This window comes from Fistularia commersonii, chromosome 3, assembly GCF_037954325.1.
Source record: "Fistularia commersonii isolate RoL2024-O1a breed Wild chromosome 3, RoL_Fcom_v1.0, whole genome shotgun sequence".
Taxonomy (NCBI): Eukaryota; Metazoa; Chordata; class Actinopteri; order Syngnathiformes; family Fistulariidae; genus Fistularia; species Fistularia commersonii.
The window spans coordinates 13,020,392-13,041,968 of NC_141286.1; the positions used below are offsets into that span (position 1 = coordinate 13,020,392).

The 21,577-nt window shown below is 39.3% G+C and overlaps 1 protein-coding gene across 5 annotated transcripts in view; it reads right to left on the minus strand.

Annotated features, from left to right (window-relative positions):
* The window catches only part of znf536 (zinc finger protein 536), a 274,619-nt gene that overhangs the window by 115,027 nt on the left and 138,015 nt on the right, over positions 1–21,577 (minus strand). For all 5 annotated transcript variants that reach the window (XM_086143682.1, XM_086143684.1, XM_086143680.1 and 2 more), the window contains one exon: positions 8,138–10,416. In XM_086143682.1, coding sequence (XP_085999808.1) covers positions 8,138–10,415 — 2,278 coding nt within the window. In that variant the 5' untranslated portion in view covers position 10,416. The remainder of the gene's footprint in view (positions 1–8,137; positions 10,417–21,577) is intronic.

A 21,577-nucleotide genomic window follows, 5' to 3' on the forward strand; every position in this document is an offset into this window, starting at 1 on the left:
TATCCTGCAGTCAAGGTCAAAGGGATGCTGGAGCATATCCCAGCTGTCATTGGCCAACAGGTGGGGTTTCCCCTGGACCGGTCATCAGTCAATCATAGGGCCACATATAGAGAGACAACCATTCACTCTTTCATTCACACATCTGGGCTATTTTACCATTTTTGGGGGGGCTGTTGGACGAAACCGGAGAAGACCCACACAGACACATGAAAATTGCACACAGAGAGGCCCCCAGTGGGAAACGAAGAAGGGGCTTTCGTGTTGTGAGGCGGTAGCATTGACTACGGCACCACTGATAATAACATCAATTTGAGTGATTCAATTCAACACACGTTTGAAGGCAAAAACTGCAGTTCAGATTTGGATGGTGAGTTTTAAGCGGCTCTAAACTACAAACATATCATGTTAAGATTCTGACAGCAAAACGTGCATTCAAAAAAGACGACTTTTAGACTAAATGAATGACCTAATGCAGTTAGATGGAGAAACTTTCACGGACACAGATCTGGAATTACCAGATGTGGATATGAAGCTGCAAAATATTCTCAACATTTCTGGAAAAAAAAAGAAGTCTGAATACCCCTGTGAATTGTGGAAAACAACGCAACTATGACGGTTTTGATGGGTCATTTTTGAATTTCACTTACATATATGATATCACAAATTTTCCAAGTAACTTTCCCGCCCTCGAAGAAAGAAAAATGTTTAATCCAAGTCTTTAAGCGATGACATACAGGCATGTGCTTTTCATTAAATGCCATTTTTACATTAGAAGGTATGTATGTGTATATGCATGCATGTATACGTAAATGCATTTGTTTGCATATTTATTTGTTAATTTATTCATGTATCTATTTATCTGATTACTTATTTGTGAATTTATTTATTTGTGTATTTCAGGTATAAATTTTCTTAAGATAATCATATATTTTGTTTTAACATTACAAGCAAATTAAAAACCTACTCAAAATAAATAAATAAATAAAACATGAGGCAAAGTGTGTTTGGCCAGCTACCTACTTAAATCAATCAGAATCAGAAAAGAAATGTCCTTTTTTTCTGTGTGTAAAGTAACCATCCTCATTTTGTAACAATTTGATGAGAATGCAGTAACGCAATGATTTCAACTAATCGCATGAAAGGAACTCTTTGACGTTGTCATTTTTTCCGATCATCACCCAGTTTGTAATAAACATCATCAGATAACATCATCCAGCATCCATTCAAGAGAACCTTGATCTTTTACTTCATTCCTGCCTTAATGACATAGTAATTACACTGTAACAGTTTGTCTGCACATGTAATTACATCCCCATTGTAACCACGCAATAAGATGAATATTCACGCTTTATAACCTGAGGCTTCAAGTCGACAAATCCAATTTCAATTTCTATGGAACGAGTATTTCGCCTGTTTGTTTGAGCTGCAGTAAAAACCCAGGGATACGCTGGCTAATCCTCACCATGTTAAAACGCTGTTCCTCCTTAAAAAAAAAAATGTCGACACTGGGGGATTCTCTGGAGAGGGAGGCAGAGAGCAGGCTCTCGCAGTCGAGAGCCAGGAGGTGGGAGCAGGGTATTCAGAAGGTGTACGCCTGCTGCTACAGGCCAAACATGCGAAAGGAAATGCCACTCTTTACAGATTTGCCTGCAGAGTGACAGCCGACTGGGGGGACAAGGAAATGCTAAATGAGGATTTTGACCAGTGTGTCATTTGGAGACAAGATGCCAAATAAGTGCCAAGTAAAAGGGAACAAATTTAATGGAACAGATGCAAGTGGGTGCAAAATGAATAGAAAAAGAAGACAAAAAGGGAAAAAGCCAGTAAAATTAAAACAAACAATACATACATTGATTACAAATGAAGAAATATATAAAAAGCTAAATTACAAAGAAAAAAGAAAGTCGCAAAACAACTTTAAAGAATAAATGTCTTCAAATCAGATTCAAGAATGTATATACTATAATTTTTTTAAAAGAGTTCATCATCCAAGAGTTGCATTATTTTTTTATCACTGTCTCTCCTCAGATGTATAAGTAAAAAAAATGATTGAAACATATTTACATTCAATGTTTTATATATTTCTATTTTTTTGCCACATTGCACAAACCACATTTTTTGCCACATTGCACAAACTGTGCAATATGAACCTGTGACAGCCATATGACTTACTTTCACCTAAAAAAAATGTAATTGCAAAAAAAAAAAAAGGAAGGATGAAGTGGCGTAGTGGTTAATGCTTCCGCTAAACAGCACCCTGGTTCACTTCCTATAGGGGCGGCCTTCTTTTGTCAAGTTTGCATGTTCTTCTCGTGTCTGCGTGGGTTTCCTCCCTCAGTCCAAAAACATGCACAAGGCTAGCTAACTGTAATACAATGGAAATATTGTGTAAATTGTTGTTTGTCTCTATGTGTGACCCTGTGATCAACTTGCGACTTGTCTGGTATCTGGTTATACCCTGCCTCCTGCCCAATAGCAGCTGGGATAGACTCCAGCCTCCCCTGGCCCTGACTGCAGGTTAAGCGGTAGATAATGGATAGATGGATGGCACCTATTTTGAAGAATTACTTGGACTGGGTTTTGGAATTTTATTGATAAATATGTGATCCAGTTCTCTATTAAGTCCTTTGTCTTTATTCTTATAAATGGATCTCAAATAATTCTCCCCTCAATATGAATTCATAATTTCATATTTAAAATATATAGAAAAAGTGATTCTATGTTTCAGTACACATTTTATAACTAAATGATCTCAACTTATATGGCACACAATAGAAAGCATTCAATTCATCCATACACACGTGCACTCAGACTAATGGTGGCAGGGCAGTCATGCAAGGGGCTAACCATGCCAATAGGGTAAACTTGGGATTCAAGAGTCTTCCCCAAAGGACACGTCAACATCCAGGAGGGAGGAGCTGGGAATGGATTTGGAAACCTTCTAATTGGAGGGAATCTAATGACTGAGCCACAGCCACCCCAGTGTCCTTGTGTCAATTTTGTGTTTTATTAGAAAAATTGTCTCCGTCACGAATGGCGTCTACCATGTAGTGTGTATATGTAGTATGTATATATATATATATATATTCGAAATGGCACGATAAAAACACAAGAGAAATCAATATAATGCCAAAAAACCACAAATAACATTGTTATAACCTCTTTTTTTCTTTCAAAGAAATACTGTATTTGAGTGAATATGGAAAGTGTTGAAGGTGAGCACTGGAGCGATTAGGTCTTTGTCTTTTCATCCTGTTTTCTCTGCTTTTTAAACAGCCGGCAGACAAAAGCACCGCCGCTGACCTTCATTCACACTCGAGATGTTATTGTTGATTACTATAATTCAAGTTTAACTCACAATCGCTGCTGCGCTGGCGGCGGGGCAGGGGCTCACACACACATGCTTGCACACACTCAAACAAACACAAGACCACCTGGATTTTTTGTTTTAGTTTTGTTTTTGGTCTTTATTTGCGGGGAAAAGGAAAAGAAAGTCTTCAATATTAAAATGAAGACAAGTGGCAACATCCTGTTGGTGTGAGACACACACGGAAAGTAGCGCAAACCAAAACACAAGAAACACACTCATACACACACAGATGCGCGCTGACACCTTTCTCCGACATTTTCTTCTCACACATCAAAGCTTCTAATTTGAGAGTCCCTCAGCACACAGTTGTGAAGTTTTGCTGCTTCTGACAAAAAAAAAAAAGAAACAGGGAGGAAGCTGCAAAAACAATTATATTTTAAAGTTGATTCTCTTTTCCCATACCCGCCCCCATTGTCATTTTTTTATAGCAACAGGAGCAAAATGGTTTCGACTGTGATTTTCGATCTTTGATCAGATCTCCGCTAGCCGTGTGACAGGCTGACGAAGAGGCTATCCTGCGGTGGATTGCAACCAGCACGCACCCGCACACACACACACACACGTACTCAAGGTGGAGCTGGGGGCTGGGGGTGACAACAGAACAAAGGTGAGTGCTCAGTTTCCTTTTGGAACATTTAGGAAGAGTGTTTCCTAACGTGAGATTGACAATCACACACTCAATTTTGGAACCGGGAGAAATATGGTATGGGTTTATAAATATATAAATATTACCTTACACATGTTTTCCCCCCTTCCTCTTTTACAGTAATGATACAGGGGTCAAAGGTCAGTGGTTTTATTCTTTCTAAAGACTACTAATCATTTTTTACCTGTCATGCAGGATTTTTGTTGGTTTTAGTTTGGTTTTGGTACCATTTTCTGCTATAATTATTATTATTATTATTTATATATTATTGGTAGCAGTAGTAGTAGTAGTAGTAGTATTTGTTCCTAATATGATGAGACACTATTGATGTTTTTTAATCCTCAAGTGTCAACGCTTACTTTTATGTTAAAATGACAGCCACCAGTAAATTAGCACAAAATTATCAGGGCATGAGGAACAAAGAAAAACCTATTACATGTAGTTGGAAGAGCTTCAGTGACAGTGTGCAGTGGGTTTCCTCTGTTTAGATAAATTAAACTAGTGCCAGGTCAGCTTAGGTTCCCATAGTCGTTTGACTTCAAATAATAATAAATTCATGTATGGAAATGTGTGTATGTGTGTGCGTGTGTGGGTGGGGGGGGGGGGCTATAATAAGTGAATGCTGGGGCCAGGGCACCACGTGCTCAGGCCCTCTTTAGACAAACAATAGCAGACAGGAAGGACAATGTTAAGACTTTGTACAAAACAGCAGGCTGTTGTCTTCTCTCTCTCTCTTTCTCTGTCTCTCGCTCCTTCATGAAATTCAAAATTTGAATACATTTCTGTTCTTACATTTCTGCCTTTAATCCTTTCCTCCTTCCTCTAAGGAGCCCGAAGGGGGAGATTTAACCACTGAACTAAATCTAATGCATTTCCCTGTGCTTTGTTAGCAGGCTCTGGTAAATACTATTGATTTTATTTGTCAAGTATTATTTTAATTTGCTTACTTTCTGCATACAGTGTATGCCTGATGTTAATACAGTACTTGTGAAGTTGTTGAAACTTTGCGAGCCATACTCATCAGATCCAAAGTGCTTGAGTCAAATGAGACAGACAGAAGGAGGGGGATGGAAAAAAAGAAGAGGGGGGGTGACTACCAGCATTTATATTCAGAAGATAATTACATCCACTGCACCCCAACCCTGTTGAGAAAGTGTTACGTTTTATAGTCTCTATAAAGAAAATAGGGTTTTATCTCGCTCTCATTTTCATTAATTCCTAATTGGGGTGTGGGGGGTTGTCTGTTATTATTTCTTAGATTAAAATAAACATAGCCTGTCCCATGTACAAACCCATCACACTACATGGGCATGATAAGGACTTCATGCCTCTGTGAATAAATAAACAATTCCATCTCCACTGGTGGAATTAAGTTGCTTACAGCCTTAAGCTAAGCCACTCTGATTTATATTTATGTATATATATATATATATATATATATATATATATATATATATATATTTATTTATTTATTTTTCCTCTCTCAACAGACTTAAAAGCACAACGCCGCATTTGAGAGTACAGATTTTTTTTCTTTTTTTTTTGACCTGCTTTATATGTATATCTTTAATTAGTGTCTTGTTTAGCTTAAACTGACTGATTATCGCATAGTCGTGACCTAATTACGGCACACGCTTCTTAACGCTGGCGTAGTGCCCTGAGGAGCCAGCAAAAGTTACCTTTAAAAACTTGTGTAATCATTAGCAATGAGCCTTGCTTAATCCCACTAAACATACACTTATCTGGCTCCAGCCGGCCGGGGGTTTGCAGCAAAAGGGAGGGGATGTTCATCTCCAAGCATGTTTATTAAAGACAATTATTAATTTGCTGTGGTTAAAACCAGCTCGTCCCTGCGCTCCAGGTCTTTACTGACGCTCCAAGGGGATGCAAGCTTTTAACCTGCATTTCTTGGCTCTCTTTTCTCTCGTGTTTGACTGAAACTGTAAAAGATGATTGTTTCTATGTATAGCCTTGAGTATTTGTGGCACAGTGTATATAGACTTCAGTGGATGTCCATATGTGTGTGGGTGTGTCCCATGCTGGATAAACAAACCACTATATGAGGGTGTGAGATGGCTTTGGAACAAAGGCAGCGAGTATTTGAGTTATGAGAGGAATGTGCAGCTTTGATATGACTATTTGGGTTATTTTTCACTTCGTATTTAAGATATGCAGAAAAAAAAAACCACCTATATTCAAAATCAAACGTTCAGTGAGTTCGCACATAATGGAATCAGAAGAAGGATCTCCATTCTAAAATTACTGGAGAAGGAAACTTCTTACTTTAAGTTTCAATTTATATGTGTTAGTTGTACCCAAATTAAGTGTAACATAGTGATGAATGCATAATATGAACTGCTGTGTGGCATTACTATACAGTGGTACATTTGCAATATAAATGTATGACCTTCACAACCCTACACACAGTCTAGGTCATTCAAGACCTAAAGAGTTTATTGTCACACGTACAGTGTAGAAATGTGTTTCCCTGTACAGTGAAATTCCTGTTTTGCTGTCCACAGTGCATTGGGATATGTGCTGGTAGAAGAGTGTAAACATTGTTATAAATATGATTTTAGATATGAATGTGATCATTGCAATAGAACAGTGGGTAGAATACAGTGCAAGAAGACGGTTGAATGCAAGGTCATGTTTTTGTGATCAGAACTTCTGGTCAACTACACATTAACTACTAAAGCTTGCGAAAATTTAGATTTCCAGATTTAATTAAAAAAATTAATTGGCGATCCCTAAGACATTGTGAAAAATACTTTTCACACACAGTATTCTGACTATCCTAGGGTGAAATTGAAAGCAAATTGGATGGGGGATACAATACAGTACCTCAATGTGAATAAACAGATAAGTTGTTTCACTGGATGTTAAAAACCAAGCAAAGTCTCGGAGATGCCCCTAACTATTTCTAGAAAAGATAATAAAAAGGATAGAATGTCCTAGAAAATGTCTTTTTTGAATAAAGGTTTGCATATTGTGTCCTTTCTAATATACAACAATGTGAAACACTGTTTATCTAAACTCCATTTGGAAAAGTTATTCCTTGTAGTTTACATGGATATCGGGGAGTCTGGATTTTCATTTTGTAAAAATCCTATTTTACACTATTTTGTGTAATTTAATAACAGAAACTACCAAATTTGATGTAAAAATTCTTGCATTGCCCAGACTTTTGGACAGAGTCAGTTAGTTTTAAAATAAGCTCTCATGTTGGCTACCTCTGGACTGAGAAAGTAATCCAATACCCAACCTGGGACCCATATGGAAACAGTTTGTATTTTCAGAAATAAACAATCAAAGCTATTCATTACATTAGATACAACCAAGCTGATCCTCCACTCGTCAAATTGGTGATCTGTCACCAGGACATAAATCGGACTGAAAAAGGCATGGATTAGCTGAGTGTTTCAGTCAGTAAGAGTGGAAAAAAAGAAAACATGGATTTGTTTCCCTTCTTGCCAGATGTATGAATTATATGTGAAACAGTCATAATGAGAAGAGGAGCCGGTGACGTCAAATGAGGTAAAATGCTATGTTTTGCCACAGTCAAACGTTTGTATTCTGGCTGTACTCTGGTCCGATAGTTCTTTGATCTGCATGGGTCTGGATCCCAGGTTTTAAACTGTGGACAGGTCTGGGTCTGAGCCGTGTTGTACATATTTGGGTGATCATCATGTCCAGCAGGATTTTTTGGAACCGACAAAAATCCCAAATCAAACAGGCTTTTAGTTTTAGACAACTGTGGATATAGTGGTAGTAATGTAAGTTTTTACACCATGGATGAAATTAAAAAGACAGGTTTATCTGAGGTTGAATAGCCGTTCTCTTTTCCGGACAGCTTAATTAGCTTGAGAAGTATGAAATCAAGCTATCTCAGACAAGAAATCATCTTGCTGTGCTGAATCACTTTCTCTTTTGTCTGAACAAACAATTTGACCAAATGCAGTTCTTGGCTTGAAGATCATCTCCAAATGTATTAAAAATCAGTTTTTCACTAGTAACATATTTATGTTGGTAACATAAAGAGATTGTTAGTGGAAACTACAATAGCAATTTCAGAGCAAGACAGGAAAGGTAGAGAGGTTTCATCCAGTCTGATTTCTTACCAGAAGATGGTGAAGAGGGATGTGGGCTGTCATCCTGGACACTTCCTGTCTGGGAGTGTCCACCTCCAACTCCACTTTCTTCAGTCACATTTGATGACCCGGGAGTTGTGGAGCGGCTGATAGACTGTGACTCGGGGTCGCTGGCGGACCCGCGCCGCTCATCCACGCTCTGCTGCTGGAGTGCTTCTTCAATGCCTCTCCTATCTTTGCCATGGATGCGGGAGTGGACTATCATCTGATGGTAGGTCCTGAAGACCCGGCCGCAGTCAGGGCACTCTGAAGGCTTCTCTTTCAGGCTGGAGAGGCCAAAATCAATATTGGGGTTCCCCAGGCCAGCGAGGCTACTGGTTGTTTCAGCACTACTGTGGTGAGACATCAAATCATGGTGACTGTCAAAGCCTCTTCCATCCTCCTTCATGGACATCAAGGCTCCACCAGCAGCCTTAGACCCCTGCAAGGTGTCTGAGAGTTGCTTATGCTTGGAGCTATCAGAGGAAGAAATCATGGAGTAATCTTGTTTGTCCTTGGAGAAGGAGGACATTGCACCAGTCATCTCATCTTCCTGCCCGGGGGGTATGTGGTGCTGCTGCTGCTGCTCCTTATGCATGAAAGCCCTGTCCATAGCCATGCCACGGGCCATTATCTGCCAAGCTTGGAAGCTATTGAGAGAATCCATCTCTGCAACTTTTGCAGCAGCTTGAAGACGCTCCATGCAGCTGGATTTCAATGGTGGCACAAGGTTTAGACAACCAAGGAGCGAGCGTTTTTCAGTCTCCCCTAGCCCCTGGCCAATACCTGCTGCCATTGGCCCCAGCAGTTTCCCTAACATTTCCTTTTCCTTCATGGCAATCCCAGCTTTGGCCAACATCTGGTGCTGCTCACTCATGCCTTGTTTGTCTGGTGAAAGGAAGCCTCCCTGAAGACAGGAGATGTACCTGGAGTAGAGGTTGGCGTGGGCCTCCTGAGTCAGACTACTCATGTTGACTGAAGCCATGTCCTGCTCACTGGGCTGAGGGGGCTTGCTCTTTATGGCCAGCTTGTTAAGATGCACCTTCATGTGGTTCTTAAGGAACCAGGGCTCCTTGAAGCGACGGCCACAGATTTGACAGCAGTGTTCAAAGGAGTCTTTGTGCTTACGCATGTGGCCCTTGAGGAACCAAGCTTGACTGAATACCTGGCCACAGACATCACAACGGAATTCGGTGGCCATCTGCGTGCCACCAGCACCACCAACACCCTGGCCCTGCGTGGTCTCAGCAGTTATGTGGGCCTTTTCAACGTGACTAATCAAGTCTTCTTCATGGGAGGCTGCGAACTCACACAACGTACATTTGTAGGGCTTGTGGAGGATGCGGATGTGACGATCCAGCTCTTCGCGCTTCTTGAACTTGCCTTTGCAGAAAGTGCAGCGGAAACCTGCTGCAGGGTTGAGGGACTGCTCATCCTGTGCACTGGCTGACTTGGGTGAGGACGAAGGTTGGGAAATAGTCTCAGGAGTGATGAGGCCTGAGGGGGGTGGGAGGCTGCAAGCCGAGCCAAGCTGTTGCTGATGTGAGTTAATGCTGCTGCTGAGGCCCAGATGTGGGGTCTGGGCTGTCTGGAGGAGACCACCACTTCCTCTCATTTGCTTATCCCTAAGTATGGCCCTCTCCTCCAACTCATGCAGGAGTCTGTTCTCCTCACGGACACGACCACGGCCCTTCCCCAGGTTCCCCAGCTTGTGGGTGCGTAAATGAATCTTCAAGTTGCCCTTCTGAGCTGCTCGGTGGTCACAGTAGGGGCATTTGAAGGGCTTCTCTCCTGTATGCGTGCGCATGTGCAGGGACAGGATACTGTTAAAGCGGAAACGTTTGCCACACAAAGGGCAAGGGTACTTCCTGTTCTTGCGGGCATCGTCTTCAATATCATTCATCTGTGACATGATACCCAAGTTCTGGCCATTGAGAAACTGCTGCAGGTCAACACGGCCATTCAACCCACTGAGTGCCCCTGCGTCAATATCTCGATTGAGCTGATTAGCTAACAGAGCCATCTGGCTGCTGATTGGCTGGCTGGCTAGTGCTGCATGGTGGGTCTTCTCATCCAGAGGAGTGGCTGCCTTCTCTTCAGGGATCTGCTGTGGGCGATGCAGGTCTGGGAAAGCATGTCCTAACTGGGCAGTGAGCTGGTGAAGTTTTTGACTGATAGGATAGCGGCCATTTAACACAGCACTGCTCAGATGAGCGTCAGCATCAGGCACTGCCGATGACATACCAAGGCACAAACTGGAGTCCTCCATCCTGCAAAGAAAATATTCAGAAGAAGGAAACACTTAGTTTTCTTTTCTTTTTTATAAGACAAAAATATTTATGATTCTTTTTGGCAACTATCCAATTAAACAATACATAGGATCACGACTGGAATGGCTTTTGATTTGAAAATGATCTGAAATGCTTATGGACTGTCTTTTTTCCATATGGAAGAGGTAGTTGTTTAACCCCACCATGTTTTCCAGATGTATATATTTATCAAATTAATGTGCAAACAACGACTTGTCAGTCAATTTAGAGATCACGCAATCAACTCTCTTAACCAAATCTGCAACTCGCATGCATGAGCCGAGTCACTCATTTGGGGACGCAAATTGAATAGAGTCAGTGTGCAAATCAAAACTTTTGTTGCACAGTGATTCTCCATTAGTTTCCTTAGCGAATGGGCTTAATGATTTTCAGTATCTCAAAAGTTATTCCAGTAAATATTGTCCATCAAAATGGAAATATTCAATGTCAATTTGTCTGATCCATCGCATTTAAATAGACTCAGAAATGCAATCTCAACATTGTATTAGAAAATGTCAACTTTCAAACAACTCTAGATTACCGAGTTCTCATTTGATAGATAGCATTTAAATTGTCACTAAAAGCATACTCTGTGTCGACTGGAAGCTCATAACAGAAATAGAATAAAGTGGCCGTACAAACGCAGACAAGGTTTTGAACGTCAGCCTGCAATGAGTTCATAACACTTAGACTGTAAAATGGGAACTATAGATTTCAACTTCAGTGTTTATGTTGGAAATAAAGTAATAAAAAAAATGGAGAAAAAAGGAAAACACGCATATTCACTGCCCAGTTAGGGATGGGTGTTGGATCAAAAGTACCAGCTAAACAAAGGTTTGAAAATATATGCACACAAAGAGTGCTCCAAAATTAAAAATAATTGATTTACACAGAGTAAGGAAAATCTATCGTAGCATGATGTTTCGGGCAAAAATCCACTCTTCTTCAGATGCTTACCAATATATGTTAACAAACATGTTATTGTGGCACCATTTTTAAAGCAAACATTTGAAAAGGGTGCCACAGTAATCTGTTTGTTAAACATATTTTGGTAAGCAATTTTTTTTACTCTAAATAAAATAAATTATCTTTAATTTTGGAGCACTCTTGGTGTGCGGATTTTTTCAAACCTTTGTTGACAAAAAGATGGAATTTTTTGAAATGACATGCTCTTCTTACAAAAACAAAGTGGTAAAAATAACGGTTAAGACAAATACATCAGTATTAGTTCCCCTTTGTCCTTGTCTTTTCATATTTCAACGTCAGCTTTTTCAACAACTGCATCATGATTCATTTACTTCTAAACTCTGCAGATTGGAGTTCCAGCCATGTGCTTTCTGTTTGTACACATCCCGCAATGTTTTAGATGCACATTTTGAGGTAATTACACCTTAAATGGGAGCTAATATGGTGGTGCATCTGCTGCCATAAGTCAAGGACACCATTTAGAGAAACCCTGTTGCTGTGTGATCCTTCAGCGTTAAATGAAATATGCCATTTAGATACAGTTAAAAAAAATTACTGTGAGTCCTCAAAACTTTTTTTTTTTTCAAAATCTAACACCATTTTGGATGAAATAATTACTCTGGAAACAGACTGAGCGGTGTATAATTAAGCTACTTGTGCCCATCCTATCAGAATTCCTCCAATTACACGCCTTAATGAAACGAAGCAACGACATTGTCAGGAAGCCACTGTAATACTACAATTATGATATTAACAATAGCACTTAAAACCAAGGGGTTACTCCAGTAAACACAACACTCTTATCTCTGTACCACGACACTTGTGTTAGCGCAATATTCCATTAAAGAGCTCGCACTACATTTGATATGGATCATTTTGCTCTCTCTCTCACTCCCCCTGTTTCTACCACCTTCTACCACCCTCATTCAGTCATGTCACTACCTGACCCCAACAGGATAGAGAATATAACAGTCGGTCACGCTGAAAAAATTTCTGACTCCGACTTCCCGAGCAATTCCAATCTAATCACCTCCAGAACAAACTTTCTCTGGTGCAACACCTCTAAATTTGCATTTTTGTATGCTAAATAAAGAAGTGATACTACTTGAGTTAACGTACCACCATGTGTTCTCAAAACAGAAAGTGCTACATGTACCTGTTTACATCTCTGTTCCAGGGCATAGTCACGGTCGAAACTTCACAAAACAGCAACCATGCTTCTGCTTTTTTCAATAAAATATTGCATAACATCTAATTAAGCTGATTAGTATGCTGCCTGGTGACAGTAGCAGCCACCAAGCGACAATACATGATTAAAGTAATCAAAAAAAAAATCATTTTTGTGGATTTTCATACAAAAATCATATATTGAAAAATGATAACACATGAGGTCGAAATTATTATACGTGAAAGGTTCCATAGAATAGACCTTTATATATGTGTGGGAAAAGAAAAGTGACCAACAACCAGACTTTTGATTTGAAAATGGATCTCACTGTGAAGTCTAATGAGTTTTGGCCAACACAAAACAAGGGGGCAATGTAGGTTCCTGTGCTTATTTCAACTGACCCACTGTTAACCCTAAAGTTCACTGGCCTGGAGTAAAACAAAAATTATTACCTTTATTTGTATCTGAAGTACGAGGTTTGCATAAAGGTCAAACACAATTCTGTGAAGTAAAATGAATGCAAAACAACAACAAAAAAAAAAACAGAAAAAAAAGAAACACATCTTTAAATGTTTGTTAAATGGCAGTCTACTTGATTAGAATAAAAATGCATTGACAACAACACAAATGAAAAAATAATAATGAAAAAATCACACCTATTATATATTTTTTTAAGCATCACAAATCCATATTTTAATCACCAAAACTCCAGAAAAACTCCAGCAAATTATTATAGTTCTGTGAGTTTGACCTGTCTGAATAAGTAAAAATAAATAAAAAATGGTAATGAATGTATGGTTACTACAATGTAACCAATGGAAATGCTCAATCTAAAATCACCTGCACCAAAAGGGTGAACAATAGTTCACTGTTGTAACACACCTTTTTTATCTCTATTGATAAGAGAGGAGTGGAGCCAATATCAATAATTGAGTCCCTTTTCCAGGGGGCTTCAGCAACTACCCAATCCTTGTCGCCTCCATCTATGAACCACTCACACGAAAAATCTTGTTTTTAAATATGTGGCCAAATGCTCGCGGTCCCACACACTGTGCAGACACAAGGCCAGTTGAGGTCCCTCTGCCCTCTCCTACAGGATGTCTCTTAACGTTGTCTTTGGTCCATTTGTTTAGTGCTTCTCTTGAATTCTCCCCTCCCATCAGTAGGAGGTTATTTGACATAAGGGGTGCCTGTTCTTTTAGCCACCAGCCCTCCAACTCACAGCCGATGTTGGATTGTTATCTGGAGAACATGAATCAGACTCTGTGACAGGCTTCCACTTCTGTTTGAAGGAATGTGACACTGGTGGGCTGCCCTTTGAATTCTCCTTATTTCTTACCCCACATGTATCGTAAAGCGATGCGCCTGAATTCATTAAGAGCATAATGGGAGAGCTATGTTCTACTCTGTGCCTCTGTCAAAGCAGATGCTCATTACGACAGAATAGTGCTGAGCTTATCTAAAAATTTTAAAAAGGCATTCACAAAAGTCTAAAGTCAGAGTGCTTTGCCCCCTTTTTAAAAGGGAAATTTATCATGTAGAAGAAACATAAGTATTGTGTTTCATGTGTTGTATGACTTGAGATTCTTTTAATACTTTGCTGTACGGTGATTTCCATTTTTTTCTCTGAGTGTACTTTTATGAAGGGACTGTACATCAAGTATACATTGTGTTTGTTGTATCAATAACTTTTCTTTTAATCTTAAAAACTGAAGCACAACTTCCAAACCGTATATTTGTCTTCAAAGTCTAGCATGGTTTTAAGAACAAACATTTATATGTACAATCTAATGTTAATTATGTTTGACAAAAAAGTTACCAAACAAAGTTTACTTTTCCTTGTGTGTTCAATTTAAAATTTAATAGTTGACTGATGACTAAAAAAAGTTACTGAATTAAGTCAAATTCAATCTTACCTATATCACCACTGATGCTATCAGTTACAGTGCAGTTATTTTAACATCTATTTCCTATAATTAACATTATTTGAAGTCATTTTTTTGGTTTGGTTGTCATACATATATATATATATATATTATGCATTATATTTATCCATCGTCTGCTGCTTATCCTGCACTCAGGATCCTTGTGCTGTGATTCCGAAGTGCTAACCGCTGCACCAGGTGCACACACAACACACATATGTGTGTGTGTGTGTTTATGAGTGTGTATATATATGTATACACATTGTACAGTGGTTAGCACTTCGGACTCACAGCACGAAGGACCGTGAGTGCAGGATATATATATATGTGTGTGTGTGTGTGTGTGTGTGTGTGTGTGTGTGTGTGTGTGTATAAAAGCCTTTTTTTAGCTTGTATTTGTGTGCACCCCCAAGTAGGTATGCTCAAATTGTAGCAGACTTTATTTGAACGGGCTCTTTTTACAGTGACAGTTGCCTTTTGGAATAGAAATCTGTGATTTAAACTCAGGCTGATGAGCTGTTGCTCATTTGTGCAGATAGCAGCTTGCCCTTTTCTTCAATTTGATTTCTGCCTTTATCTTTAACATATAACAAAGGCAGATAGACAATGGAATAATGTGAAATGAACTGACAAATCCAGTTGTGCGTGTGTGTGTGTGTGTATGTGTGTGTGTGCGTGTGTGTGTGTGTGTGCGTGTGTGTGTGTGTGTGTGTGTGTGTGTTTCTTTTTTTTTCCATAAATGTATCCTGGCTGACGAGCATATGCAAATGAGGCACATTCATATGCGTGCCTTGTTTCCGAGTCATTTTATATTTTTTACCCTGATTAAAAAGGACATTTCTTATGTGACATCCCCCCTCTGCTCATATCAACACACACATGCAGGGGAATTTGAGGGTAGTGCACAAGTGGGATGGCACACCCACCCACCCATACACACACACACAAGCAACAGACACACACTCAAACACAACCCTTTGACTACAGCAACAATTCATATGCGAATGCCCTCTAAAAGACACCACCAGTGTGCTCCTCTATCGAATGACTGCCTACTGGAATCACATCAACAACTCTTTCTCCTTAGACATCACCCTGCCACACAGCATTAATGTCAGACGATTTAAAGATGGAAGGCTCAGGTTTTGCCGCTCTTACCGACTGGAAGGGGTTGACGCCACTTTGTCCTGGTTTTACAAGACAAATAAGCTCTAACCTGTAGAACCATATCGTCATTTCCTGGTATGTTCAGCCTCATTAAAACTATCGGCGCTTATGATGGCTCTTAAACCACAAAGACTTCCTTTAGTGTTTCTCTCACAGTGCTTCAGTTTGTGCTTCAGCAGAGCAACACATATAAAATCGCAAGCAGACACATACACACACACCAAAAGAAAAGTGATTTCATTCCCCGACACCTGAAACATGTCAACAAGTTGGAAAAACATGTTTTCTTTTTCTTTTTTTTAAGTAGCTTGATATCAACAGTTAGTCACAAGTTGTAAAATTATCATTTCTGATCTGCCTATAAAAAGAAGTCTGAATGGCTGAGTGACTGAAGTTTTAATGCCCCGTCACTCTTGAATCCTCTTACTTTGACTTTCCAAATCCACCAAAATCCACTAAAAATTTTTAGGCCTAGAAAATTTGACAAATCGGACACTTAGTCATGGGCGGAAACTGTAAAAACACAAGTTTCATCTCATTTTTAGTCAGTCAAGTGCATCAATACGTTCTTCTGATCGTAAAAAAAATGAGGCCTTGAACTGAATAATGGACATTTACATGGCCTGTTCCTTATAAATAATACTATACCATATAAATAATACTATAAAAATAAAATTCAGACCAGTTTTATTGAAAATGTTACATCTCAGCATTCTAGAATCTCATGTGCACTGAATCATTTAATATTTATTAACCATGGACTCTACCTAACTAACTTAGTGAGATTCACCGTATGGATACGGATATATTTGATCGAAAATGGGACCCTTTCTTTTAAGGTTTTTCTCTGGCGTAATTAGTAACATATAAACAGTCCAATGTCCATAGACTATTATTTGTATTTGGGTTGTTCCCGTAGAGGTGTGATACTTATTGTACTCATTAATTAATGTTTTAATTCATTCATTCATTTATATATTTAAAATATCACAGGGCAAAAAATAAATAAATAATTAACACAATGAAACACTAGAAACTGCGCTGGGCTCATGGGAGTTAAAGCATTTTCTTTTACTCTTCAAGCCTGAGCTTAATTATAAGTATCCATAACACAATGGATGCGCATTTCACACAGCAGAGCTCATTTTGGTTCTATCAGTGCAAGCGCACATCATAAATGCATGAGGGATTAATATGGTCTTCTCTCTAATTGTAAGCACATAACTGACTGGAGCAGTTGGCTGGTAGCTTTTGGAAATATAAATGTAAATTTGTAATGAAAAACAAAAACTATCATGAATAGACAATTCCAACATGGCGTCCGAACACGCAGCCTCGTTTTGTCACCAAACTTTCCTGTGACATTTAAGACGTGGGGGATCGAAAAGCCATTAGTTGGACTTTACTTTGTTATTTTGTCATGTATCGACACAAAACCCATCAACTAATCACAATGCAATACCTCATTAAGCCCTAATGAACAAATTCATTGTGTAAAACAAATCAATCATTATTCACATTGTGCTGAATTCCATCATATTTGCACCCAATCATTAATGAGACAAGGGTGGGGGGCTGATGTTGAGGGGACGATGGGGATATTTACCATATACTACATGTACTCACAGCTGAACGTTGGAATATTTTGCAAAGCAGCGGGAAGCGCCAATCAGAAAGTAGCTTTCAAAGTGTTTGCGTCATTTATGGAGATCAATTATCTGGAGGTGCACATCACACTGCTTGGTAGAAAAGACCAGGTACGCTTTTTCTTGCAGTTTGAGTTTGGTTGGGATTGCAGGTGGTCTTTGCAGGGAGTCTAATTAATCTGATAAGAAAAAAAAGCTTTCTCATCTCTCTCACTTTCCTGTTGTTTTACTTAACTTCGCCAGAACTTCCAAGAAAACGGAAGGAAAATGTGGGAGAAAGTTATGATTTCACTCCTAAACTACTCCTGTCAAAAAGAAATTAAACTGGATTTTTTTAACCTGATGAATTTCCCACAGCCTTCAGCAACATTAATCGGAATAAAAGTTTCTTTCTTCGTGTTTGGATCAAATTTCGTTAAATATCTAGTGTCCAAAACTGTGTACAGTCAGACTCGTTCTTGTCAGGCCTCTTTTGGCCTCCAAAAGATTCATCTTTTTCTACTTTTTCTGCTTTTTCCACTTTTCCTTCAATACTGCACAATTTTAATTTTCAGATTAGAAGCTTAATTTCATACATTATACTTATCATTATTTTTTGTTGTTCGTTTCAGATCCATCTGATTCAAAACTGCTCCAAGACATTGTAAAGCCACAGAAATACAGAAGTCCAAGACTGAGAATGGTTCATCACATAGACCTTTTATACATAGACCTGTCATTCATCTAATCATCTATGGAGAAAAAAAAGTTAAAAGTTAATGTTTGAAAGTTAAGCGTTGATGTCAAATGTTTAATGTTACCAGGAGGTGGCAAAATCTTAGATAAACAATTAAAATTAAACAATTCATTAATTTGCCTGTTGGATAAAGCCTCTAATTGTCTCTATAAATGAGTCAGTGGTTGTAGATCCCAAGGAGCAGCCTTGTGATTGACAGGTGACCTGTCCAAGGTGACCCTATCTCCCACCCACATGTCCCCAACCCCCACCCTGTGACCTTGCGAGCAGGATAATCAGTGTCGACAGTAAATTAATGATTCAAAGAATACGTCTTGGGACACCCACAAATGTTGTGTCCATTTTAAAATCGTAGTTATTGAGAAATCTGTAAGATATTATTTCATGAAATTAAAACAAATTAATAAAATAAAATAAAATAAAATAATATCAGGCTTAAAAAAATATAAAATATAATAAATACATTAGCTTAAAGAACCCATTTTGTTGTTAGAGATTTTGAGAATGATTTTCCCTTCTTCAACTCCTGGACAAACGTAAAAGTGTGCTCAAGAGTTTCCTTCTTTTGAGGATGCACCTCAAAAAAACATGATAAACTCCACTTACTGTATTTAGGACTAAACCTCATAAATCTCATCCTGAAATGCTTTAATGAGCAGGAAGAACAACTTTCACTGGAGCAGAGACTTCACCAGATTAGTAACAAATGTGGACAAGTAGGAGACCCATACACACACACACACACACACACACACACACACAGACACATTCACTCACTCATTCCTCCTCCTTCTCCACCCCTTCGGATAATATGTCATTGAGGGCTCTTTAAGAGATCCTGTCAACAGGTAGTTCAACTTTCAGCTCATCCCTCCTGATCAGTGGGAGCCCTCCTGACAACAACAGAAGAAAGACTTAAGGACGGAGCATCACGGAGGAGAAAGAAAAATGTTGTCGGTCTTTTTATCCATCCGCAGCTCTGACAGCCTTGCTGGGGGAGACCATGGGAGTAAGATCAATGCAGGACAAACGGATTCCCACAGTTCATTGTTCCAGGGCCAGACGAATCATCTTCCTGAGACGGCCTAGAGCTCAAAGCTTCCCTTCATGATAACCATCCCCTGTATTATTCCCATTATGACGATGATGACCTACAGATGCCTGAGTGTCTGCATGTGTGTGTTTGCATGTGTGTACATGTCTGTATAAGTGTGTATATGTGTGTGCGCGCGTGTGCATGTGTGTGCGTGTGTAAGCAACTACCTCCTGAGTATGTTACCATAGTGGTAGCAGCTGCGCAGTTGGACCCCCGCCGTAGCCGATAAAGAATGAGATTTATAGTAGAATAGGTTTGTTAAGATATCTCTGCTTGCTGAATTGAAAACATTACCGAGGAATCAAAAATTAGCACAGACCAAAGCCAAAAATAAACCAACAAAAAAATCAACAACAAACAAACCTAATGAAACGTATTAGGAAACTCAGAATATAAGTAAATGAGACTTCCTGTGAATTTTTGTGCTGCAGTCTCATGGTAGCAGGCAACGTTTTATTAAGCAGCCCCTTGCTTGCCACCACATCGGCAATGGGAGCAAGAGCCTCGAAATAAATAAGAATCACAGCGATTGACGTGATAATGAAAGAGAACGTGCCTCATCACACACTCACGCACTGCATCCATCCTGCTCGGCTGCAGCAGCAACCACCGCGCGGATGTGGCTGTTGGTTCAATTTAACAGACTGACATTTGCTCTAAAAAACGATACTTTTCACTTTGGTGATACCGTCCTTTTGGGCAGGATAAATATATCACTCTGTCAAAATAGATGAAGATCTATTTCATTCAACAATCTCAACTCCTAACATTTTTATGCTATTTTCACAGCTGTAATTTATGATCACCTAGAGCTGTATATTGTATGGCTTACAAAGCATTCCTGCATTTCTTAAATTAAAAGAGATGTGATGTTTATTGAGTTTTTGCTCTTTTTAACGCTCCCATATTTAAAAAAACAGAAAACCCCAATCCACATCCAATTGTAAGCAACAGAACTTCTGCTATGAAATCTCTTAAATGGTAAAAATTAAATTTATTTAACAATTTGAAATAAAGTTCACTTGAAAGGTCTTTGATTTCAAAGTTCCTGTGGTCTTTACTTGTATTTCCCCTCGATTGGGGTGGGGGTATTTTGCTATATGGACATTATATTATTGTATTATAAAATAATAGTAATATATCGTATTATTATGATTATTATTATAACATCCCTTAAGGAAGAAGTCCTAGGAATGCAGAATATTTTCATAATCAAATAAGTGTTTCCGCAGTTTGAACAACATACTCAGATCCTTTATTTTAGGATACGGGTTTTGACAACCACTGCTAACCGGCTCTATCTGAACCGAGCCAAATCATGTCTTCGCCTCAGAACGGATGCTGGTTCTTCGCAGTTAAAGTCAGGTCGAGACAAGGTTCTCTAAGAGGAAATTTTTGCCTCAGAGCAAGAAGGCCCCTGGTTCTATATCTGTATCGGAGTTTGCATGTTCTACAAAATGCAATTGTATTGAAAATGAATGAATGAATGAATGAATGAATGAATGAATGAATTAGAAAAAAATTGGAAAAGAGGCCTCACACTAAATCCATTTTTGTCATAGAACAGCTCTCAAGGGAAGCTCATTCTATTGGTCCCTTTGGAAACTTTTTACATTTTTTATCACATTTTATTCATTTTTTTTTTTTTTTTAAGGAAACCTCAAAGTATCAAAAGTCCTCAGCGTTTTTCAAGGAAATAATCGCATTTCTGTGACGCACCTCATCAAACGGTACAGATTGATTGTCACAGAATGTATCTTTCACCGTTTGCGTGTGCAATGATTGGTTTTCTTGTCACTTGGCCACGCAATTTCGTGTATGCGTATACTAGCATGTGCATAAGTCCGCGTGTTTGTTATGAGTTTGTCGGACACCAAAACCCTGCGCTCACGCATGGGTTGCCTGAGGGGGCAGAGAAACAATGGCCACAGTGTTTCTGTCACCGCTTACATCACTGCTCATCCACGCTGCCGCGTGTGAACACATTGGCTGATGGGGACGGTGGGGTCAGATGGCATGGAGGCTGAGGAGGGCCATCTTTCTGAGCAACTCCGGAATGATGGACTTAAATCTGATTTTTCACATGCCTCAGACATTCAGTGCTGCCCAAAATAACAGAAAATCGTCCGTAATTGCGTTTTTCTTTCCCACCGCGTCAGGGCCCCGAATAATGAACGCCACTGATCGGGTGGTGGCAGAGGTGGCATTGAAGGGAGGAGCTGTTGTGACAGGTGCTGAAATCACGACAACGGAGGTGGGGGGAGACAAAGGTGCAATTTACCAGGAAGAGACTTTAATTGTTACACAGCTAATTAAGAGAAGAGGGATCTTTTGTGCACTCCGGACTATTTATCACGTTAGCGCACGTCGCAATGTAAATTCTGCGCGCATTCGCACATGCACATGCATGTGCAGCTT